Source organism: Callorhinchus milii, unplaced genomic scaffold (genome assembly GCF_018977255.1).
Source record: "Callorhinchus milii isolate IMCB2004 unplaced genomic scaffold, IMCB_Cmil_1.0 Scaffold24, whole genome shotgun sequence".
NCBI lineage: Eukaryota > Metazoa > Chordata > Chondrichthyes > Chimaeriformes > Callorhinchidae > Callorhinchus > Callorhinchus milii.
This window is the reverse complement of record NW_024704765.1, coordinates 4,605,879-4,627,325: the sequence shown is the minus strand read 5'-3', so window position 1 is coordinate 4,627,325 and position 21,447 is coordinate 4,605,879. Positions and strand designations below refer to the sequence as shown.

At 43.7% G+C, this 21,447-nt stretch overlaps 2 protein-coding genes across 4 annotated transcripts; one reads left to right on the top strand and one right to left on the bottom strand.

The window, feature by feature from the left end:
* Positions 1–1,588: 1,588 nt before the first annotated feature.
* Positions 1,589–21,290, bottom strand: ppih (peptidylprolyl isomerase H (cyclophilin H)). Of its 3 annotated transcripts, none has more exons than XM_042343702.1 (9): positions 21,201–21,290; positions 7,787–7,851; positions 7,642–7,665; positions 7,331–7,375; positions 7,065–7,107; positions 5,835–5,927; positions 5,632–5,719; positions 2,850–2,890; positions 1,589–1,971 (listed from the first exon to the last, which is right to left on the bottom strand). In XM_042343702.1, exons 1-9 carry the CDS (start codon positions 21,255–21,257, stop codon positions 1,903–1,905), a joined length of 525 nt encoding a protein of 174 aa, XP_042199636.1. In that variant the 5' UTR covers positions 21,258–21,290; the 3' UTR covers positions 1,589–1,902. The 3 variants fall into 3 exon arrangements, with proteins under 3 accessions (XP_042199636.1, XP_007896086.1, XP_007896085.1); XM_007897895.1 differs by lacking the exon at positions 21,201–21,290 and adding an exon at positions 20,491–20,511; XM_007897894.2 differs by lacking the exon at positions 21,201–21,290 and adding an exon at positions 13,630–13,698.
* Positions 15,313–18,889, top strand: si:dkeyp-100a1.6 (probable G-protein coupled receptor 160). Its single transcript, XM_007897896.2, has 2 exons — positions 15,313–15,358; positions 17,225–18,889. The coding sequence occupies exon 2, from the start codon at positions 17,251–17,253 to the stop codon at positions 18,304–18,306; it is 1,056 nt and encodes a 351-aa protein (XP_007896087.2). The 5' UTR covers positions 15,313–15,358; positions 17,225–17,250; the 3' UTR covers positions 18,307–18,889.
* Positions 21,291–21,447: the final 157 nt, after the last annotated feature.

The following is a 21,447-nucleotide window of genomic DNA, read 5'->3' as shown; positions in this document are numbered from 1 at the left end:
CTGAAGTCGTAGCTACCTGTTTAGGATAAATAATCTGTGACACTATTAAAAGGGAGATTTCTCTGATGTACTGACCCAACAATATTCCAAATTAATTGGTTATTCACCTTGGCCTTGCTAGTGCAAATGGTTGCCTACAAATGACTATACACTTGGTAGCAATTACCTGTGAAGACATTTTGAAGTGATAAAAAACTGTAAAAATACAAGCTCTCTCTTGTAATCTTAACAAATTCCCCCCCCCAATACTTTGCAGACAATCATTATCAAAACTCACGCACACAGAGTGTCCACTTTTGGAACTTAATGCCAGCATGAATTAGCCTTTAGGGAAAAAAAGAGAGAATACAGTAGTTCTTCTCATGCTATATGTATACCCTGTTTAACTAGGGTACTCAGCCATAGCTTAAAGGCTGTACAGCTGAATAGGTTATAGAACATGTTAAATTACACAACAAATGCAGGTTTACCCAGCATTGAGGGAAGAGTTAAGGCCACCTCAAGATCTTTGTCCACTGTAAGTTTCTAAGCCTAATCAGCAGAATGAACAATGGGCTGTTAAACGGTTTGATGAACCCAACATTTAAAAAGGAAGTCTTCTTTCTCAGCACACACTGCGCTTGTCGGGGCAGGTTCCATAATAACCAACGGGAGAAAGGGCAAGACGGTTAAGAAAACACACTTGAAATAATGGTTCACAAAGTGAAGTGCACTAATTATGCTAATTGATTCAGGGACAGAGAGGTAATGTGGCGCCCACGGGATTGGTTAATTACAGTCATGTACATCAGGAATTCAGCCGCACGGCAGAAACCACAGCGCGACCACAGCTCACCTGGAGACCTTGAATTCATATTAGACTGCAGAGGTTTCACTAGTGGCTATGCTTGACATCAGAATTTATAATAATAATCCTTGCATTTGATATAGAAAATTATCACATCTTTGAGACGTCTCAAAACACTTCACAGAATATACCGTGAAGTGAATTGACTGTCTATTTTGTGGGAAAAACGTGGCAGCCAATTGCACACAGCACGGTCCCATAGTCATGGATTCAGTGACCAAATTATTCTTTTTTTAATTATTTTTTTCAAGGGATTGTTACCCCTGAAAAGCGATTCGCCGATCAATTAACAACCCCGCCCGGGAATCGGGAACATTGCTTGTGAGGCGAATGCTCTAACCGCCACAGGGCTCCACAATTTATACTGTCGCAGCACTTGTACAAACCATCTCAAAGCGCTTCACAGCAACAACCGTCAAGTACAGCGATTGTTTTTGTCGGAGACAGTTTGCGCATAACAAACCTCCACCACTTTCGGTCAAGGTCCTTAAATCTGCTTATTCCCTCTGCTAGGTGTACTCCACTACATCTGTGTAGTGCATCCAACACACTCATCCAGCACGAAAAACGCTGCACAAGTGCAAGTTACTAAACAAGCTCACCAGAAATCTCCCCCCACTATTCCCCAACCCGGGCAATTTAATTAGAATTCTAGTTCAGGTGGAACATGACCTGAAAGTTTGTTTTAAAAAAGCTAAGATTGTTCTTTTCGTAAAGCACTTAAAGATCAAAACTTCATCCTTTTCTCTCCAGGTAATAACTTTATTTTTTTATAAGAAAAATCATCGCTGCCTGTAACTGAACCCATCAATAAAACTAAGATGGGGGAAAAAATGGTATCAAAGTTACATTCAACGCCCACTTCCTACAGTCTTATCCCATCAATGCAGGAATTATCGTAGCAAGGTAACAAGGAGCTCATCAAAATCCCACGCCATTTGTGCATATTCTTTTAAAGATCAGGACCGGAAGCAATATCTCAGCGGCTTGCCAGGTATACTCCAGTGAGCTTCGTGATCACTGGGGCCGGGGGCGACGAGACGAGTGTGCTCTCTCTACATCTCTCCGCACTGTGCAATTATAACTGGAAGCTTGGGCTTGTTGTTGGGTCCAGTGGGGACGTTCTGGAGGCAGAAGGGAAAGATATTAAATGAAGGGATTAAGTTGTGGCGGAGGTGGAGCCCACACCCTCCCAGCCCGGTCCATACACCATTCCCCAATCCAGACGTTCTGAAGTGGGGACACTTCTTGGCATTCTGGTGTTTGACAGGCGGTTAAACTACCCCTTTGTGTGACTACCCCAAACCCCACCGCCCTCCACTCCTGATCAGCTCGGATGCGGATCCCTGACTGTCCAGCACCCTTGGACATCATTCTGACGTGAGGTGAAAGGCGTCACGTCAAATGTAGTTTGTTGTTGTTAATGGCTTCACCTCTTCGGTTGGCCACCAAAATAGTGTTTCTTGATTGAATATTTCTTGATATGGCATAAATCTATGCTATTTTGTTATTTCTACAATTGTTTTGTTGGCCAACTAAAAAGGTAATCCTAGAAATAACAATAATTTCTTTATCCTGTACTGAACAGTAGAACCAGAGGACACCGCCTGCAATTGAAGGGGGGTAAATTTAGAACAAATCTATGGAGATACTACTTCAGTGGGCAAGTAGTAAATTTATGGAACAGGCTCCCTAGGTGGAAGCAGAAAGTGTTGTTTGTTTCAAGAACAAATTAGATAGATTTCAGACAGAAAATAATATCTCGGAGTACAATATATAGTTTGAGATGCGATATGTCAAGTGACTGCTAGGATGGTGGAAGGCAAACTGGATGGATCTGGGTCTGCTTTCGCCTAGCAAATTCTTATGTTCTTATTTAGAAATATATAGAAATATCACCCTCCAGCAGTATAGAAATCACTCAGCCGTGAAAACTGTCCTCACCTCTCATGCATACTTGCCTTTCAGTTTTAAAATATTACAGAAACACGCTGCCACTTACCTCAATCTTCCTCATTACAAGTAGCCCGTCAATGATTTTCCCTGAAAGACAGACAACGAGTCAGTTGTTTCCAGTTTAGATTTTTTAATAAGCAGAATCATTTTGCCCCACAGAACAATAACCCAAAGACTAATCTTTAGCTAGTGTAGAGGCACACAGCACATCACAATAAATATTCGGTCACACAATCCACCACCACTGTTGTGCGCAATTGGCTGCCGCATTTTGCCCACAAAATTCAATTTAGTTTACAGAATATTCTGTGAAGCGCTTTGAGACGTCTCAAAGATGTGATAAGGCGCTGTATCAAATGCAAGTATTATAATTAATGACACCAAACCACATGGTATTGAGCAGTAACCCAAAGTGTTAAATCTACAATCCTCTGAAGTGTTATCCTAAACCTCAACCATGCTGTTGGACAGAGAACACTGAACTCTCGGAGTATCCCCTCCATGGATCAATCACCCTCCTGTGGTTAGTTAAATTTACAATATTCATTGTCAAAACGTCTCAAAGGGCTTCATAAGCAATTATTGCCAAGTTTACTGGTTTTTGTGGACAAGAAGCAGATAAATCATCCAACTAACGATGCTGTTTTGTAACACTGTTTTTACTCTCCTGTTCGGTAGAAATATTGCAGCTAAATTCACATTTATAATAAAATCGAACACTGCCCGTTCACAGCTATGACAATCCTTTGTCCCTAAAATATGCCATTTGCTGGAGCATTTCCGCCGAAACTAATGACTTTTTTTTCAAAAGCTAGGCATCTAGTTTTGAATGCACAGCAAGATTTTCTTTACATGAAAATTGTTGAGGAGCACAACTGCAGGATAATAATAATCCTTGCATTTGATATTTGAGAAGCGCTTTTTCTTGCCTTCGAGATATCTCAAAGCGCTTCACAGAATACACTGTGAAAACTGTGTTCCTACTTACTGCTAAGTAACAGAGGCATCTGGAATAAGGAAACTTACGCAACCTTTTGTCCTGTCCGGGAATCAAGCCCAGGTCTCTCGTTTGCGAGGTGAGTGCTCTAACCACTAAGCTACAGGACTATACAATAATAATCCTTGCATTTCATATAGCGCCTTATCAGGTGTTCAATAAATTTGATATAAAACATCACTCAGGTTAACAGTTCAGTATTTGGGTATACTGTGTTCTGTGTATGCGGGGGGAGAGATAGCAATCACAGTCCCAGATACATGCCCTCCCTTGGTAGCAGTTTGTTATACTGTGTTGTTACTTCAAAGCTGACTTCTAATTGCCACCCTTGAGTAATCTTCTTAAACATTCTCTTTGTGTTTCAATATTGTTAAGACCATTAATTAGTCAACTATCTGGAGAGTTTGTGTAGCACGGGTGACTTTAACTTGATGCATTCAATACCCCTTGAGTTGGTTTGGGTTCAGTTGGTAGCACGTGTCAAACGTTGTCGGTTCAAGCCTCTTGTTGGGACCTATCTTCTGTCTAGACTGACATCCAGTGCAGGACTCGGGGAGTGCTGCACTCTTAGGGATGTTGTCCTTTGGATGAGATGTTAATAACAAGGTCCTTCCTGGCTGTTTTTCCAAGACGTTAAAGACCCTATGACAAGTGTTCCAAAAGAGAAGCTTCTTTTTCTCACGGTTTCTGGGCCAATAATCCTCCACATCATTCATCTCATGGCAGTTTGTAGATGGCGCAAAATAATAATAATCCTTGCATTTGATATAGCGCTTTTCATGTCGGGAGGACGTCCCAAAGCGCTTCACAGAATACACTGTAAAGTGAATTGACTGTATATTTGTGGGCGAACGTGGCAGCCAATTGCGCACAGCAATGTCCCACAAACAGTCGTAGATTGAAAATGACCAATTTATTATTGTTTTTGGTTTTGGAGGGATTATTATTAGGCGTGTTAAATACCTGCTCGCAAACATAATCGCTACACTTGACAGTAATTTCTGTAACGTCCTCAGACATTTTGACACAAGGACAGAGAAAGTGCAAGTCTTTGTTGCTTTTATTCCATTCAAACACCAGAGAGCAGCAACACTGAACTCATATTACCTCTGAGTAAAAAAGATGTGTTCTACGCAATCCCTCGACCCTTCCATTCCAACAGTGGCCACGCCTTCAGCCACTACACCCTGAACCTCTGCCTTAATCCCTCTACCTTGCCCCCTCTATAACCTCGCGCCAGAAGACTTTCCAATTGGACTTAGCTTACGGACACCTCCCCTTTCTCCAGCTCGGTGAAGCTACGCCATTGTTCAGCACTTCAGACGCTACCCTTTGTGAAGGCGCTGCAAGTTGTTGCTTCAAGGTTTCTGGGCAATGGTGCTGGCTGCCTTTCCAAAGCAACAAAAAATTGTTGTTTCTCAAAGCATTCACCTTATGCCAGATTAGTTGTAGGTAGAGGGACAGAGAGCAACACGTGGCACACTGTTGGGTCGATCGCAGAGCCAGAACAACTTTCATTTATGTAGCGCCCCTCATGCAGGGTAGCATCCCAGAGCGCAAGGTCCAACTCCCACATCTGCTCATGAAATCACCTGCGGATTCGCTTCGCGGAAACGCATCTGCGCTGAAGGAGGCTATTCGGCCCATCGTGTTTGTGCCACTTTCCACCTCTATCCTTCATTTAATAATAATAATGTGTGCAATTGGCTGCTGCGTTTCAAATGCCAGGATTATTATTAATATTAATTTCCCTTTTTATTTCTCAGGAACTCCTGCTGGCCAGTTAACTGGCCACTTGCGGTGACAAACCTTACCAACTTTCCTCACTTACCGAAAACTACATGCTTCCCGTCAAGCCAGTCGCACTTGGAGCAGGTAATAAAGAACTGACACCCATTTGTGTTCGGGCCACTGTTTGCCTGTTCGAGATAGAAGTACGAGAAGTTTGGTTGTTACTTATTTTCCTGGGGGGTGGGGGGGAGAAGGGAAGTGGGGGAGAAGGGAAAGAAAGGCACATCACCAATGAAGCCTTACCATGGAGAGGAAACCGGGTAATGAGTGTTTAACTTTAAAGTTTTCATCTCCAAAAACACCTCTGTAGATACTGCACACACCTGTTCCATCACCCTGCGGAGGAGAAGCAAGCAACCTTCAGAAGGAAATCATCAAGTAGAAGCAAGAATGTTTTTTAAGGGGAATTGTTTTTTTGCAGATCAGTTAGATAGGAACAACAACAACAACAACAAGATTCCATTTATAAAGCGCCTTCACGTCAGGAGGACGTCCCAAGGCGCTGCACAGTTGGGTCATGACCCGAGCAGGGGGGAAATGGTCAGGGTGAGGGGAGGGAAGGGAGGGAGAGAGGAGGGGGAAATGGTCAGGGGGAGGGGAGGGAAGGGAAGGGAGGGAGCGAGGAGGGGGAAGAGAGTCGAGAGGGGAGCTGAAGGCTCGGTCAAAGAGAACAGGAGGAGGGTGGAGGCAATTGAGCCTTTTCCATCATTGTACTGGATCACAACGCATTGGTTAATCTCTCTCTCTTAACATCCTTCCGGTGTCTCTCTCTTGCTCCCTTCTAATCATCCGATTCAATTCTATACCTTCTTTTGGGGTGACTCCAGTATTCCAATTGGTCCATTTTTAGAGGAGTTCTGGTATTCCCATTTGGTGCATCTGGGGCAGGAGTTTCTGGGGCTCCCATTGGTTCATTTTTGGGGAGATCGGAGATTCCCATTGGTCCATATTGGGGAAGTCCCATTGGTCCATTTTGGGGGGGGGGGGGGGGGTTCCTATTGGTCCATTTTTGAGCAGTCCTGGGATCCCCATTGGTCACGCTTTCAATCCCCCCCTAGAATTCCGGAGCCTTCAGCAAGGCTGAGAATTCCGTCCCTGCAACTGCCACGGAACGCGGCGACCATTTAAAAATGGGGGGTGGGCGAGAGAGGAGTTTTTTTAAAAAAAAAACTCTTTTTAACTCTACATGGGGACCAATACACCAGCACATAAATCAATAAAATCCCTGTCAATCCCATAGCAGTCAATCAATCAGCTTTCCTAAGGTGACGATCGTATTGTATTGTACCATAGGTGAACCCAGCAGGCGATTTGCACGTTTGCCTTCCTGGCCACTTGTCCGGGCCGTTAATTCCACACAAGAGATCAGGCAACAGATGCCCTGTTAACTGGGAATATGGATGGATGGTAAAAGAGAGCAAACAGTGAATGACTGTATTACTGGGGCACATGAACCCTCATTGTGGAACTCACATTTACAAAGTCTCCTCCTTGGATCATGAAGTCCTTAATCACCCTGGAAAAGAGAAGGTGCTTTTAGAGGCGGTGGTTTTGAGGCGGTGGATCCGGATTCCAGGCACAGAATACAAAACATACCACTGGGATAACGCAGCATTCCAGACTCGTAGGCGAGAGCTAGGCTGGCACCTTTTACGACATTCCCTCGCCAAACAATTGTTAGCGGCACAAAAGGTAGGTAGGTTGTGTGGAGATTAAACAGTACAAATATCAACACGGACCTGTGGAAAGTACATCCTTTGAATCCAATAGGCACGCCATCCTTTCTGTTGGGAGAAAAAGAAAGTGAAAGACTGATCTTCTAAGGAGTAGTAGCAAGTTCAAGCCAATTAAAATGAAAGAAATTTCGAATAATAATAATCATTGCATTTGATATAACACCTTATCACATTGCTAAAACCTTCACAATCTTTTAAAATAATAATTTGGCCACTCAATTGCTGTGCGCAATTCGCTGCTGCATTTCACCCAGAAAATATAGTCAATAAGAGATTAATCAGACTAAATTTGACAAGAAAAAATAAGTGCTCACCTGAATTCTCCTGTGCAGAATTGCCTAAATCAGAAAAATAAAGATTTGCTCAATAATGCAGGGCAGAAAAAACATGGGAATTGAAAGCGATCTTAACGGTATCTGATGATATCTGATGTTATTAGCGAATCACAAAGACTGGTACCTGAAATTCTCTGCTGCCCTCGGCACTACATCTGCAAACAATTCCACCTTCATCCGGCCCACCTCCTTTAGGAAAAACACGTTAGTTAAGACATGAATTTTCTGGGTCTCTCACACCTGTCACTCTGGGTAAAGTAATGAATAAACCCACAATCATTTCACCTTGCAAACTACTTTGAAACCTTTAGCCTCGATCAATAAGGGGCTCCATCAAACGCAAGTATCATTACTTTACTGCTAACAGTTCTGTATTTGCTATTACGACTGCTAGGAGATTTGTTAGAGCACTCGCCTTGCAAGCGATAGGACATAGGTTCGATTCCTGGGGAAAGCGAAACATTAGACCGGTTTCCTTACGCCACATGCCTCTTTTTACCAAGTAGTAAGTAGGAACCCAGTTGTTAGTCAATTGGCGGATCACTCTTCCGAGGGGTATAATCCCTTCAAAAAAAAGGTTAACTGAATTTAAACAAAAAGAAAAAAATTTGGTCACTCAATCCACGACTATTTGTGGGACACTGCTGTGCGTTTCACCCACAAAATATACAGTATATTCACTTTACAGTATATTCTGTGAAGCGCTTTGAGATGTCTCGAAAACGTAATTAAGCACTATATCAAATCAAAGATTATTATTATTGCTGCAGGTGGGTGGAAGGGAGAGAGTAAGAGATTAATGCAAGTAATTATCTGCATTATAAAAACTCCATAACAATGTTAAAAGCCTTTTGTATTTTATATTTCGCCTATAAATGTCTCAAATCACTTCAAAGCAAATTGCTGTCAATCATAGTGCTTAACTTGGTCATGTTTAACCGTTTATCTGGGAAATAATAAAGATCACAGGTATACTAATAAGGTAATAATACATATAAAAATGAGAGAACATATGATGGCATAACATTTTATTTGCTTTCAATAACAAATTTGAAAACATACAGTTGACTTCTGCCCCCCCACCCTCCCAAATGAACAAATGCAATGGAATACTTCGAATAAATTCAAATTTGAACACAAACAATGGAATTTTCCATCGGGTTCACATTCACTTAGAAACACACAGCCATTTTGGATTAACTGGTCTACAATGTTATAATATAAAAAACATATTACATTTGGATATGGCCTTTCTCATTGAGAGGATGTCCCAAGGTGCTATACAAATGTAATTGTGTAGAAGATCAGCAACTGGCTGCCGTGTTGCGCCCACAAATATACAGTCAATTCACTTGACGGTATATTCTGTGAAGCGCTTTGAGACGTCTCAAAGATGTGAAAAACTCTATATCCAATGCAAGGATTATTATTACCACTTGCTTATCAACTTCCTTAATGTAAAAGTCGATCACATTTCAGATTATCGTCAAGGAAGTAGATAATGTAGAGTGTTGTGTCAGGGGCGTGGTCAAAGCAGAAACGTGCACTTTGAACAGATGTCAAAACGACACAAAATGTTCTAGGTGCAGTAATTACTGTCATTTTGCTCAAGTCAAGGAACAAAATAATAGCTCCTGTGACCAATTTTCTGGAGGATTGTTGTCCAAGATCCTCCCAAATATATTTATATATTGTAAAGTGGATTGATATTAAACACAATATATTATGTGAAGTGCCTTGAGTTATCCCAGTAACAATAAGGCGCTATATCAAAAAATATGCAAGATGTTGTGGTAAACTCCTTTCTCTTTACAAGTAGAGTTGCGCATCTGAATGACAGCACCTCCAACAATGCAGTGCTCTCCCCCCACTACTGTGCCGGAGCGACAGCCTAGACTGTGAGCCATGTAAACTCTCACCAGAAATACACAACAACTTACATTAATACAACGCGCGTTTCATCTAGAGTAATTATCTCAGAGCCCCTTACAATGACGGTGATGCACACAAGAGTGGGGAGGGTGGAGATAAACATAGGAGATGTCAAAGAGGTAGGATTTTTAAGAGGATTTTAAAGACAGATAGAGAGGGGGAGAGGTGTAAGGATTTAGAGAATGTTGCAGAGTGTAGGGGTATACTAGCTGAAGGCTCGGCCGCCAATGGCGGGATGGAGGGGGCAAGGAATGCACCATAGGCCTGGTTTGCTGAGTGGAGGGGGACAGGAGAGTGAAGCTGGAAAGGTAGGGAAGGGTGAGGACTAGTAGGGATTTGGAACAATCCTGATCAGTGTGGTGACTGTGTACTTTGTGGATGGAAATATGAGAATCTGGGGTTCTTTTCATCTATAAAACATACAGCACTCTATTTTACAGTGAAATCCTGTGAAGCACTCTGACTCATCCTCCTGATGTGAAATCCTACATTGAATGTGAAGATTATACTGTAACTTCACTAGAACGGAGGAAGATTGAAAGGAGACATGAAAGAGGTGTAAAAATGATGACGGAGTTTTGATACGGTTAATGGGGAGAAACTGCAGCAGTACGTAAAGGGAATTGGGCAGTTATGTGAAAAAGAAAAGAAAATCCTTGCATTTGATGTTGCACCTTATCACATCTTCAAGACGTCTTAAAGCGCTTCATGGAACATACCGTAAAATGAATTGATTTTATATTTTGTTGGTGAAACGCGGCAGCCAATTGCGCACAGCAGTGTCCCACAAACAGTAAAGTGAGTGACCAATTTATTCTTTTTTTGAAGGAATTATTACCCAGGTTCCTACTTACTGCTAGGTAAATAGAGGCGTGTAGAGTAAAGAAACTTGCCTAAAGTTTTGCCCTGACCAGGAATCGAACACAGGTCCCTTTGTTTGCGAGGCGAGTGCTCTAACCAATACGCTACAGGACTCCACAATATAAAACTAAAGGGTGGGGAGGAAGAGTTTCAGAGAACTGATACACATATACAAGTCTGAATGATATAAAGTAGTTTTATATTATCGGCTGTGAGAGTTAAGAGTTTTCAGAAATGCCACACATTCCTCAGGCAAGCAGGAGCCCCAGGTATTTACTGAATGCTTGCACGTGGTATTGAGAACCTGGGACTGAATGAAAAGAAATCCACCTTAAGAGTTGGGTGTGGAAAAAGGCACCTATGAGGATCAGGACGTCCTCCCAAAGTGAAAGATACTAGACAAGCGTAATTTGTTGTGGTTGTTATTCCAGTGAATGGTCTTCCCTCATCCCTACCCCATCACTCCCCCATGCTCGGGTCCTGACCCGTGATTGTCCAGCACCTTGGGACGTCCTCCCGACGTGAAAGGCGCACTATAAGTGTAATTTTTTTGTTGTTGTTGTTGCTCTGCTGAGTCCTGCCGATGAGCCAGCTGTGCTGTCGTCAGCAGTGCCATAGAAGGTTTGGTTGCCTGTTAACATAACTAAGGATATCTCCAATTTCCAGGTGTATACAGTGTTAACAATTCCCATAATAGACCCATTATAGATCCCAGCAGTTTACACACCGTTTACACAACATGCATTATAGACCTTCAGCTGGTGGAGGGAAAAAACAGCACACACAGCATATACTTAAGGCGCCAATGCTCATCAGGAAAATCAACAATCACCCAACGATGGATGCACCCTGAAACAAGCGTGACAGAAATCCACCCACGGGAGTCTAAATCTTCATAAGATTCCTTAATAAGGAATCTGAGCATCGCAATAGAGACTTTAAAGAATAAATTGATTGGGTAACCTGGACTGAACTCCAGGAGAACCTTGCTCCGAAAGGATCTCCATTCAGAGGATGGAGGGCTCAATAGGAATCGCTTAGCAATATCAGGAATTATAATATCAGGAATTATAATATTTTCATTTGACCTCATGCCTTATCACACTGAAATGGCACAACGCCCCTTACAACGTTTCTGTAAATTGTACTTAAATAAATAAAAATCGTAATTTGGTCACCCAATCCACCAATGTTTGTGAGACTGCTGTGCGCAATTGGCAACACGTTTCGCCCACAAATTTTACAGTCAATTCATTTTATAGTATACCCTGTGAAGCGCTTTGAGACATCTCGAAGACACAAGATGCTGTATCAAATGCAAGGATTATCATTATTATTGTAAACAATTGCTTATATATATTTTTTAGGTAATATCATGACTTTTTAGTCACCCTGTATTTGTTAGGTAAAGGTATCTGTGGTTCAGTGGTTAGAGCACTCGCCTCGTAAGCGAGAGACATGGGACAGGATCTTCTTCAAATTCACTTAAGTCGTGCTTTTGCCCCCCAGATCTTATGCACAGGATAATTGGCTTTTAATAACTGGCTTGCAATACTTACTGAAACTGACAAACCTGTTGTGCCTGTAATGTTGAAACTTAAGTAATTAACAGTTTCAAAAGTATTCACTTATTCTCCAACAGAATAATTGTATTTGACAGAATAATTATTCTCCAAAAGGTCACTCAATCCACCACTGTTTGTGGGACATTGCTGTGCGAAATTCGCTGCTGCGTTTTGTCCATAAAGTATACAGTCTACTCACTTTACAGTACATTCTGTGAAGCGCTCTGTAATAATCCTTGCACTCGATATAGATGCGATAACAACAAAGCCAACAACAAGTTTACATTTGTATAGCTCCTTTCACATCGGGAGGACGTCCCAAGGCTCTGGACAGAGTACCAGACCCGAGCTGGGGTCAGGGAGGGAGAAGGGAGGGAAGGGGAAGGGGGGGTGACCGATGGCATGGTTGAAGAGGAGGGTTTTGAGGCAGGACTTGAAGGAGGCTAAGGAGGGGGCGAGGTGGAGTGATTGGGGTTTGGAATTCCAGGTTGGGGGCAGAGTGGTTGAAGACTCTCCTGTCAATGGTGGGGATGAGGCGCTATATCAAATGCAAGGGTTATTATTATCATTATGATATTTGGTATGGGCAAAGTTCTGATTACTGAATCAACGTGACAATCTTTCAAATTGGTATATTATTTCAAATTCAGCAAAATCCCTTTAAGTCCTTCGGGAGAGATTTTAAACCCGTTCAAGTGGACGTTAAAAGATCCCACAGCACAATTGGGAAAGGGAAGAGAGTTTCTCTCTCCCTCAGTGACCTGGCTGATAGCCCCCAGTTAAAAATTGCCCATTTACTCCATGGCTGTTTGCAAGGCAATGCTGTGTTTAGATTGGCTGCTACATTCACCTACAAAGTACACAGTACAATTCACAGTAAAATCGATGACGTAATAAGGATGACGGAGTCCTGTAGCTCAGTGGTTAGAGCACTCGCTTTGCAAGCGAGAGACCTGAGTTCAATTCCAGGCAGAGGGCGAAACCTTGGGCAAGTTTCCTTACTCCACACACCTAATAATAATCCCTCCAAAACCAAAAACAATAATAAATTGGTCATTTTCAATCTACGACTGTTTGTGGGACATTGCTGTGCGCAATTACCTGCTGCGTTCGCCCACAAATATACAGTCAATTCACTTTACAGTGTGTGTTCTGTGAAGCGCTTTGGGACGTCCTCCCGACGTGAAAAGCGCGATATCAAATGCAAGGGTTATTATTATTATTATTATTATAAGGCTCTATACCAAATGCAAGGACTATTAGTAGTAGTATTAACAGGCAGAATGAAATGAGATGAGAAAAACTGTTCAGTAAAATCATGCTTTTAACCATTACTATTATTTCCCTTATCTGCGTGTTCTCCACTCCACTGTTCACTCCCCCCACTCAGCTAACACAAGTCTGCTGCACCACCATCAGTGGCCAAGCCTTTAGTCACTATTCCCCTAACGTTTGGAACCCCAACCCTCTATCCATCTGAATCATTCCTTCTCTATCTATCCTTAAATCTCACCTTAAAATCTACCTCTCCAACTGTGCCGACGATCACTAACAACAACTTGCACTTATATAGCACCCTTCACGCAGGATAGCGTCTCAGAGTTCTTACCATCATCCTCTGCTTCCTTCCTCGGCATCCAACCCCACCGTTGTAAAGTACTCCAAGACGTTACCCTTCGTGAAGGGCTCTATAGAAATGATCGTTGTATTAAGATTTTATATGGAATTGCTTGTTTCTTGTTTCCACTGGAAATGAAGAACTTGCTGTTTTTGGCATATTAGCCAATTAAAATGGTAATCCTTACTGAAAGAGGTAATAGAAAAACATCTAGAAACCAAATGTATAATAAATACTCAGCACGGATTTCGAAAACAACAACAACAAGATTACATTTGTATAGCACCTTTCACTTCAGGACATCCCAAGGCACTGGACAGAGTACAGCATTTCAGACCTGAGCTGGGGTCGGGGGTGGAAGTGGAAGGAGGAGAGGGGAAGAGGGGTGGCCGATGGCATGGTCGAAGAGGAGGGTCTTGAGGTGGGAGTTGAAAGAGGCTAAGGAGGGGGGCGTGGTGGAGTGACTGGGGGATGGAATTCCAGAGCCTGGGGGCGGGGTGGCTGAAGGCTCTCCCGCTATACAAATGTTGGGGCAGGTGGGTCGGGGGTGGAGCAGGCTGGAACCGGCTGAGTGGAAGGAACAGGCGGGTTGGTAGGGGGTTAGGAGGTCGCAGAGGTAGGGTGGGGCGAGGCCATGGAGGGCTTTGTATGTGAGGACCACGATCTTGAACTGGATTCTCTGAAGGATAGGGAGCCAATGGAGTCGGACGAGAGTGAGGGAGATGGGGTCACGGAGTTTGGTGCAGGAGAAGCAGGGCGTTTGCATAGCCTGGAGGTGATAAAAGCATGAACAATAAATCAAATAGGAAAGTCAGAAGAAACTTCTTTAACCAGAGAGTGGTGGGAATGTAGAACTTGCTACCACAAGGATAAGTTAAGACGTTAAGAAGTTATATGGAGCATAAATGCCAGCATAGTCCATTTGGGCTGAATAGCCTGTTTCTGTGCTGTACATTCTCTGTAATTCTATGTAAAAATGTCTCAAAGCACTTCACAGTATAGATGCCAATAACTGTTTTTGTGGACAAACGTAGCAGCCAAATGTACCACCAAGGTCCTCCATACAGTTGAGATTATAGGCCAGGAAACAGTGAGAATCCCCCTTCTCTTTTCAAAAAGTGCCTTCAGATATTTAACCTGAACGGGCAGACGGGACCTTCGTTAAACTTCTTCCTCCAATAATGCAGTGCTTCCCCGATCACTGTGCTTCTGTATTACGCGTTTTACATATTCAAAGTCCTGTAGCTCAGTGGTTAGAGCACTCGCTTTGCAAGCGAGAGACCGGAGTTCAATTCCAGGCAGAGGGCGAAACCTCGGGCAAGTTTCCTTACTCCACACAGAGCCTAATAATAATCCCTCCAAAAAAACAAAAAACAATAATAAATTGGTCATTTTCAATCTACGACTGTTTGTGGGACATTGCTGTGCGCAATTGGCTGCCGCGTTCGCCCACAAATATACAGTCAATTCACTTTACAGTGTGTTCTGTGAAGCGCTTTGGGACGTCCTCCCGACGTGAAAAGCGCTATATCAAATGCAAGGATTATTATTATTATTATAGTTGCTTTGGAGCATGACAACAGTTGAGATCCACCTTTAAAGGAAGCTAGAAAACACCATATGGCTATTAAGGACAACCTCCTTTATGACACAAGCACACAGGTAAGAGATTACAGGTAAGAGAATAGTCACCTGCTTCTTATTGTTCAGTAAAATTCAGGTAGGTACAAACATTCTCATCTGCTCGCTAATCTCTCCAAATAAATCTAGCCCTATATTAGGGGATTTTTTTTAGTTGGTTAGTGAAACCTAGGTTTGAAATACGGAGTGATTGGGAATGTTTTACACTGGGCGTTGACATAAATCCATTTCAATTGTCAGTTTTAAGATTGTAGAGCCTGTAACTGCAGATCTACCTGGCTCAGTTTGTGGCGCTCTCACTTCAGGATTAGAAAGGTTGTGAGTTCAAAAAATAAAAATCCTTCCATTGCAGAGCGCCTTTCACATTGGTAATAATAAGAATAATAATCCTTGGATTTGATGTAGCGCTTTTCACGTCTTCTAGCGCTTGACAGAATATACTGTAAAGTGAATTGTGCACTTTGTCTCACTTTGTCTCAAAGTGCATTACAGGATTTACTGTGAAGTGAAGTGAGGGCATGGCTGATGCACTGACTGAGTAGCCTCTTTCTGTGCTGTATAATTCTATGATTCTACAATAGTAATTCTTGCGTTTGATATAGCACCTTATTACGTCTTAAGATTCATCTCAAAGCGCTTCACAGAATATACTGTAAAGTGAGTTGACTATATTTTGTGGACGAAATGCGGCAGCCAATTGCGCACAGCAGTGTCCCACAAATAGTCGTGGATCCACGGCAGCGCAATTGGTTGCCGTGGAATCCTGTAGCTCAGTGGTTAGAGAACGTGTTTCGCAAGCAAGAGATCTGGCAGGGCAAAAGATTGGGCAAATTTCCTTACTCCGCACACCTCTGTTTACTTGGAGTAACCCGCTTGTTAGTCAGTTGGCGGATTGCTTTTTTGGGGGGGTATAATTCCTTCAAAAAAAATAATAAATTGGTCACTTAATCCACGACTGTTTGTGGGACACTGCTGTGTGTGATTGCCTACCGCATTTCATCCACAAAATATATAGTCAATTCACTTTACTTTTTATTCTGTGAAGGCGTGATAAGGCGCTATATGTCAAATGCAAGTATTATTATTATAATTGAGTGACCAGATTTTTTTTAGACCAATTTTAATTGGGGGATTGTTGGCCGGGACACCGAGAGAAACTTCCTCTCTTTTGAATCTTTAGCATCCTCTTGAACGGGTATAAGGGACGTCGGTTTAATGTTTATTTGAAGGACAGTACTTCCAGCAATGCAGCAAACCCCAGCACTGCACTGGAGTGTCTAACTAGACAATGAACTCAATGTCCTAACATGAGGCTAGAACCTAAAGCCCTGACCTGGGGTTGTAACCGAAAGCCTTCTCGACTCAGAGACGAGAGTGCTACCAACTGAGCCAGAAATCTATTTGAGCCCCACATTAAGACTTGAGCTAACAATCTAGTGCAATGATGGGGGGAGCACTGTATTGTCGAAGATACTATCTTTGTTTTGCATAAAATCTTCGCTGATTTTGCCTGCTACACTGCATAAAGAAGTAACTAAGACTGAAATGTAGACCTAAGGCGCTACAAAAACAAAATATTTGTTGCTCTGCGATATTATTTCCTAATTTTTTTATGTAATTGTCTTCCCTATTAATTTGCCAACATTTACCGAGAAGATCAGAGTGCAGGTGACAGGAGACAGGGAGACGCAACAAGCCAGAGCTGGAGAGTGTAGAGGGTCGTAAAACAGCGTGGGAAGCAGAGTACTAAATAAGGGAGGTTTAAGAGCATGGAAGTATTTGAAGATTAGTTATTCTCAAGGTGGGGTGGGGGGGGCAGAGGGGGCTAAAAAGACTAGGACTTGGAGTTAAATGTGGGAGATGGGAGTTCTGTATGAGCTTGGGAGGCTGGCAAGGAGATAGTTGGACTAATCTGCATTTTTTTCCCCCCCGTACTGAAAAAAAGAACGGAGTAGTGAGGAAGTGCGAAAAATGCTTGTTCTCCTGCAAAGTAGTCCAAATGCTGCTGCTGACAGAGAGGCCCCTCTGTTGAATACCACTGAGATAATCTTTTTGCTCCTGCTGAAATGTGTGCTGAACTACGTTAGCTTTTATTTTGCAAACAAAAGTCTATGGCGGAGTATCGTGGGGGCTTTCACTGTGACACTGTGCGCCTCTGATCTTTTGCTCTTTGGCACAGTTTTGTTTCTTTCTTCTGAGACTCCTGACATCAAGGCTTCCGTCTTGTGCTCAGTGCTGCAGTTCTTCTCTGGGATGTACACCGGGATCCATGCTCCCATCTTCATCTTGACTGTAGTCGACAATTATTACAACCTTCAGGCTGAGCCCTGCCTGCTTTCACGCAAGAAGAGTGTAGGCTACTGGCTGGCGGTGGTGGCTGTGTGGGCAGCCGCCATAACCTACATGCTTCAAAGCACTTCCATTTCGGGGCTGCAGGTCCTGATACATGACAACTTAAAGGTTCAATTCTGTCCAATTCACAGCACTGATCTGATACTGATCTGCTCGCTTGTGATGATGGCTTTCTCGGTCCTGGTTGGGCTTTCAGCTTGGTGGTCAATTCCTGCCTTTGCGTTGTCTATGAGGGTGTCCAATTTCCAGCTGTTCACCACAGCAGATGAACCACCTTCTTTGCAAAGCAACGTATTCATCAGCTGTAAGGAGCCCAGGGAGAGCCCGCTGCTCAGCCTGCCGACACAAGACAATGCACCCTTGCTGCTCTGCATTGCCATTAGCTTCCTTTGTAACTGGATGCCCTTTATGATGATAAGCAGTGTGTGCATTCTCCTACGTATTCCAGTCCCGGCCTACATCAGCATGAACACCTTCTTCCTTCTGTGCTTCAACAGCTTTGCAATAAGAGTTCTATACTGGTGCAAGGCTGGCCAGCTGGACTCAGCCGTACACTTTCCAGAGCCTATCTACGACTGGAACATCTGCAGATCAATGTGCAGGCCCAGAACACACGAGCCTAGCTCGGTGCCACAACCAGAGAGGACGCTAGTCAATGTGTGCCAAGACTTATAGAATTTCACGTTCAATCTGTGCCATCCAAGTACTCTGAGACCTCGTTCCGACGGGAAAGGTGACATGTAATAATAAATGTAAATTGGGAATATGTTGTATTTTCAAGATTTTTTGTTTTTTTTCACCCAGTTAAAATCTGAGGCAGCCTTTTTTCTTCAGGTATCAGCTTGGCTCAGTCGCTAGCATTCTCGTCTCTGGGTCACATAGTTGAGCTGTGCAGAGTGCAGTGTTTTTGGGGTGGATTGGATATTGCATTAAACCAAGATTCTGCCCAGGGGAAAAAGGGAGGAGGAGGAAATTGCTCCTTGCATAACCTGCTTCACCACATACTTTTGTTGGGTGTATCTTTTGTTGCGTAAATCTTCCAGGTTTCGTTTTCAAAGTTATCAGTGATTACTGATAACTTTGAAAACGAATCAGTGATTACTGATAACTTGTTGTATCCATGTTGGTTAATAAACTTGTTGTATCCATGTTGGTTAATAAACTTAATTGAGTTGATTTATGAATAAAGATTGTGATTGCAGTTTTCACAAGAGCAATACACTCCCCACCCCAACACACAAATACACAGAAGGCTTTCAATGGGAGATCAGTGGACATTGGGTGTAGGCTGTAGGAATACCTTTATCAATGGTTTGTTCATAACACACTTGCACCCAATTCGGGAACAACAACAAATTGTATTTGTATAGAGCCTACCATGTTGGAAGAACATCCTGCACGCTGGAGGGTTTAAGGGTTTGTACCCGAGCTGGGTGTTGGAATCAAGAAGGTTGAAAGGTAAGGGAGGGTGGCTGAAGGCTCGGTCAAACAGGAAGGTCTTGAGAAAATAATAATAATCCTTGCATTTGATATAGCGCTTTTCACGTCTTCTAGACGTCTCAAAGCGCTTCACAGAATATGCTGTAAAGTGAATTGACTGTATATTTGTGGGCGAAACACAGCAGCCAATTGTGCACAGCAGAGTCCCATAAACAGTCATGGATTGAAAATGACCAATTTATTATTGTTTTGTTTTGGAGGGGTTATTATTAGGCTCTGTGTGGAGGCAGGAAACTTGCCCAAGGTTTCGCCCTCTGCCTGGAATTGAACCCAGGTGTCTCGCTTGCAAAGCGAGTGCTCTAACCACTGAGCTACAGGACTCCATAACGGGCCTTGAAGGAACTAAGGGAGAAGACGAGGTGGAGGGATTCTGGAATGGAATTCCAAAGGGTGACGGCAGAAAAGCTGAAGGCCCGACCGCCAGTGGCAGACACGGACATGGAGCAGGCCAGTGCCCACAGCGAGAAAGGAGCAGACAAGTTGGTATAATAATAATCCTTGCATTTGATATTGTGTTAATAGGCTGCGGAGGTAGGTGAACTGAGATGCTAGAAATACAGATTTCCCCTAAGATAACAAGAAGCTTTAAAATAATAATGTTGCATTTGACAGAGCCTTATCACGGCAACAAAACGTAAAGCGCATCTCAGGATTTGTCATGACTGTGTATTTTGGGATAGCCAATTTGTGTACAGCAATGTCCCATCAAAAATCAACAGCAAATTGCAATTACGTAGCACCCTTCATGCGAGTGAGGATCTCAGAGATTAAACATCCATGAAGTTTAGATGTCAAGTGAAGTGACTGTCCAGGAGGTGGGTCTTTTGGAGGCAAATGTAACCGCAACACAGTTAGTAGAATTACGAGTGGTGGGTCTGTAACAATTTAGTGCAATTAAATAAAATAATTAAATTGAATTCCAATAATGTCAAGATATCCTGGCACCAACCCAGTGATCCCCAAATGTTAATAATAATAATCCATGCATTTGAAGTAGCGCCTTATCATGTCGTCGCGACGTCTCAAAGCGCTTCACATGATATACTGTAAAGTGAATTGACTGTATATTTTGTGGTCAAATCGCAGCAGCCAATTGCGCACAGCAGTGTCCCACAAACAGCCGTGGATTGGGTAACCAAATTATTATTATTATTATTTTGAAAGGATTATTATCCCCAGGAAAGCAACGTGGAGTAAGGAAACTTGGCCACCCCGTTTCGTCCTGCCCAGGAATCGAACCCAGGTCCTCGTGCCTGCGTGGCGAGCGGTCTCATCGCTAAGTTACAGGACTCCCAACAACTAATTATTAATCATTATTAATAATTATTAATAGTCATGGCTTATCCGTGTATGGCTTACCTGCGTTGCCCTGTAGCTCAGTGGTTAGAGCGCTCACTTTGCAAGCGAGATGGGTTCAATTCCCGGCAGAGGGCGAAACCTTGGGCAAGTTTCCTTACTCCACACACAGCGCTAATAATAATCCCACCAAAAAAAACAAAAACAATAATAAATCGGGTCACTTTCAATCCACCGGCTGTTGGTGGGACTGTGCAGAATCGGCCGCCGCGTTCGCCCACAAATATACGGTCAATTCACTTTGCAGCACAGTCCGCGAAGCGCTTTGGGACATCGAGAAGACGTGAAAAGGCGCTATATCAAATGCAAGGATTATTATTATTATTATTACTATTATTACTGTTATTACTGTTACCCCTCCCCCACCCCCCCCCCGTCCCCGTCGGTGCAGGAGTGGGAATCACCATGAGAGAAGCTGCCCCACCCGCCCTGGGAGAGGAGAGGGGAGAGGACATCAACATTCACCACAAGAGACATGTTTGTCCCCCCCCCCTCCGTGTCAGTGAAGCGGGAAGGAGGGAGGGAACATTCCAGAACCGCTGCCGCCTCCCTGACACAGGCCCCACGTGTGTGAAAAGACAGCAAAGCGCGGCGCGGCCCCCACGCAGGAGGCCCGGCTCCCCTCAGGAATTAGGCCCCCAAGCCCCGGCTCTCTCCTCACGCCTCCCCCCCCCCGGGGTCCCTGCCCTGCTCCCGGGGCCCGCTGTCTGTACCTGGCCGCCGATGGTGACGTCGAAGAAGACGACCGGGTTCGTCGCCGTGGCCGCCATAACCCCACTCCGCCCCGCCCCCAAAGCCCGGCCCCGCCCCCTTACGTCACTCACCCCGCCCCCAAAGCCCAGCCCCGCGCCCCCTCACGTCACTCACCCCGCCCCCTAACCCACTCACCCCCCGCGCCCCCAAAGCACAACCCCGCCTCCTATACGTCACTAGCTCCGCCCCCTAATCCGCTAGCCCCGC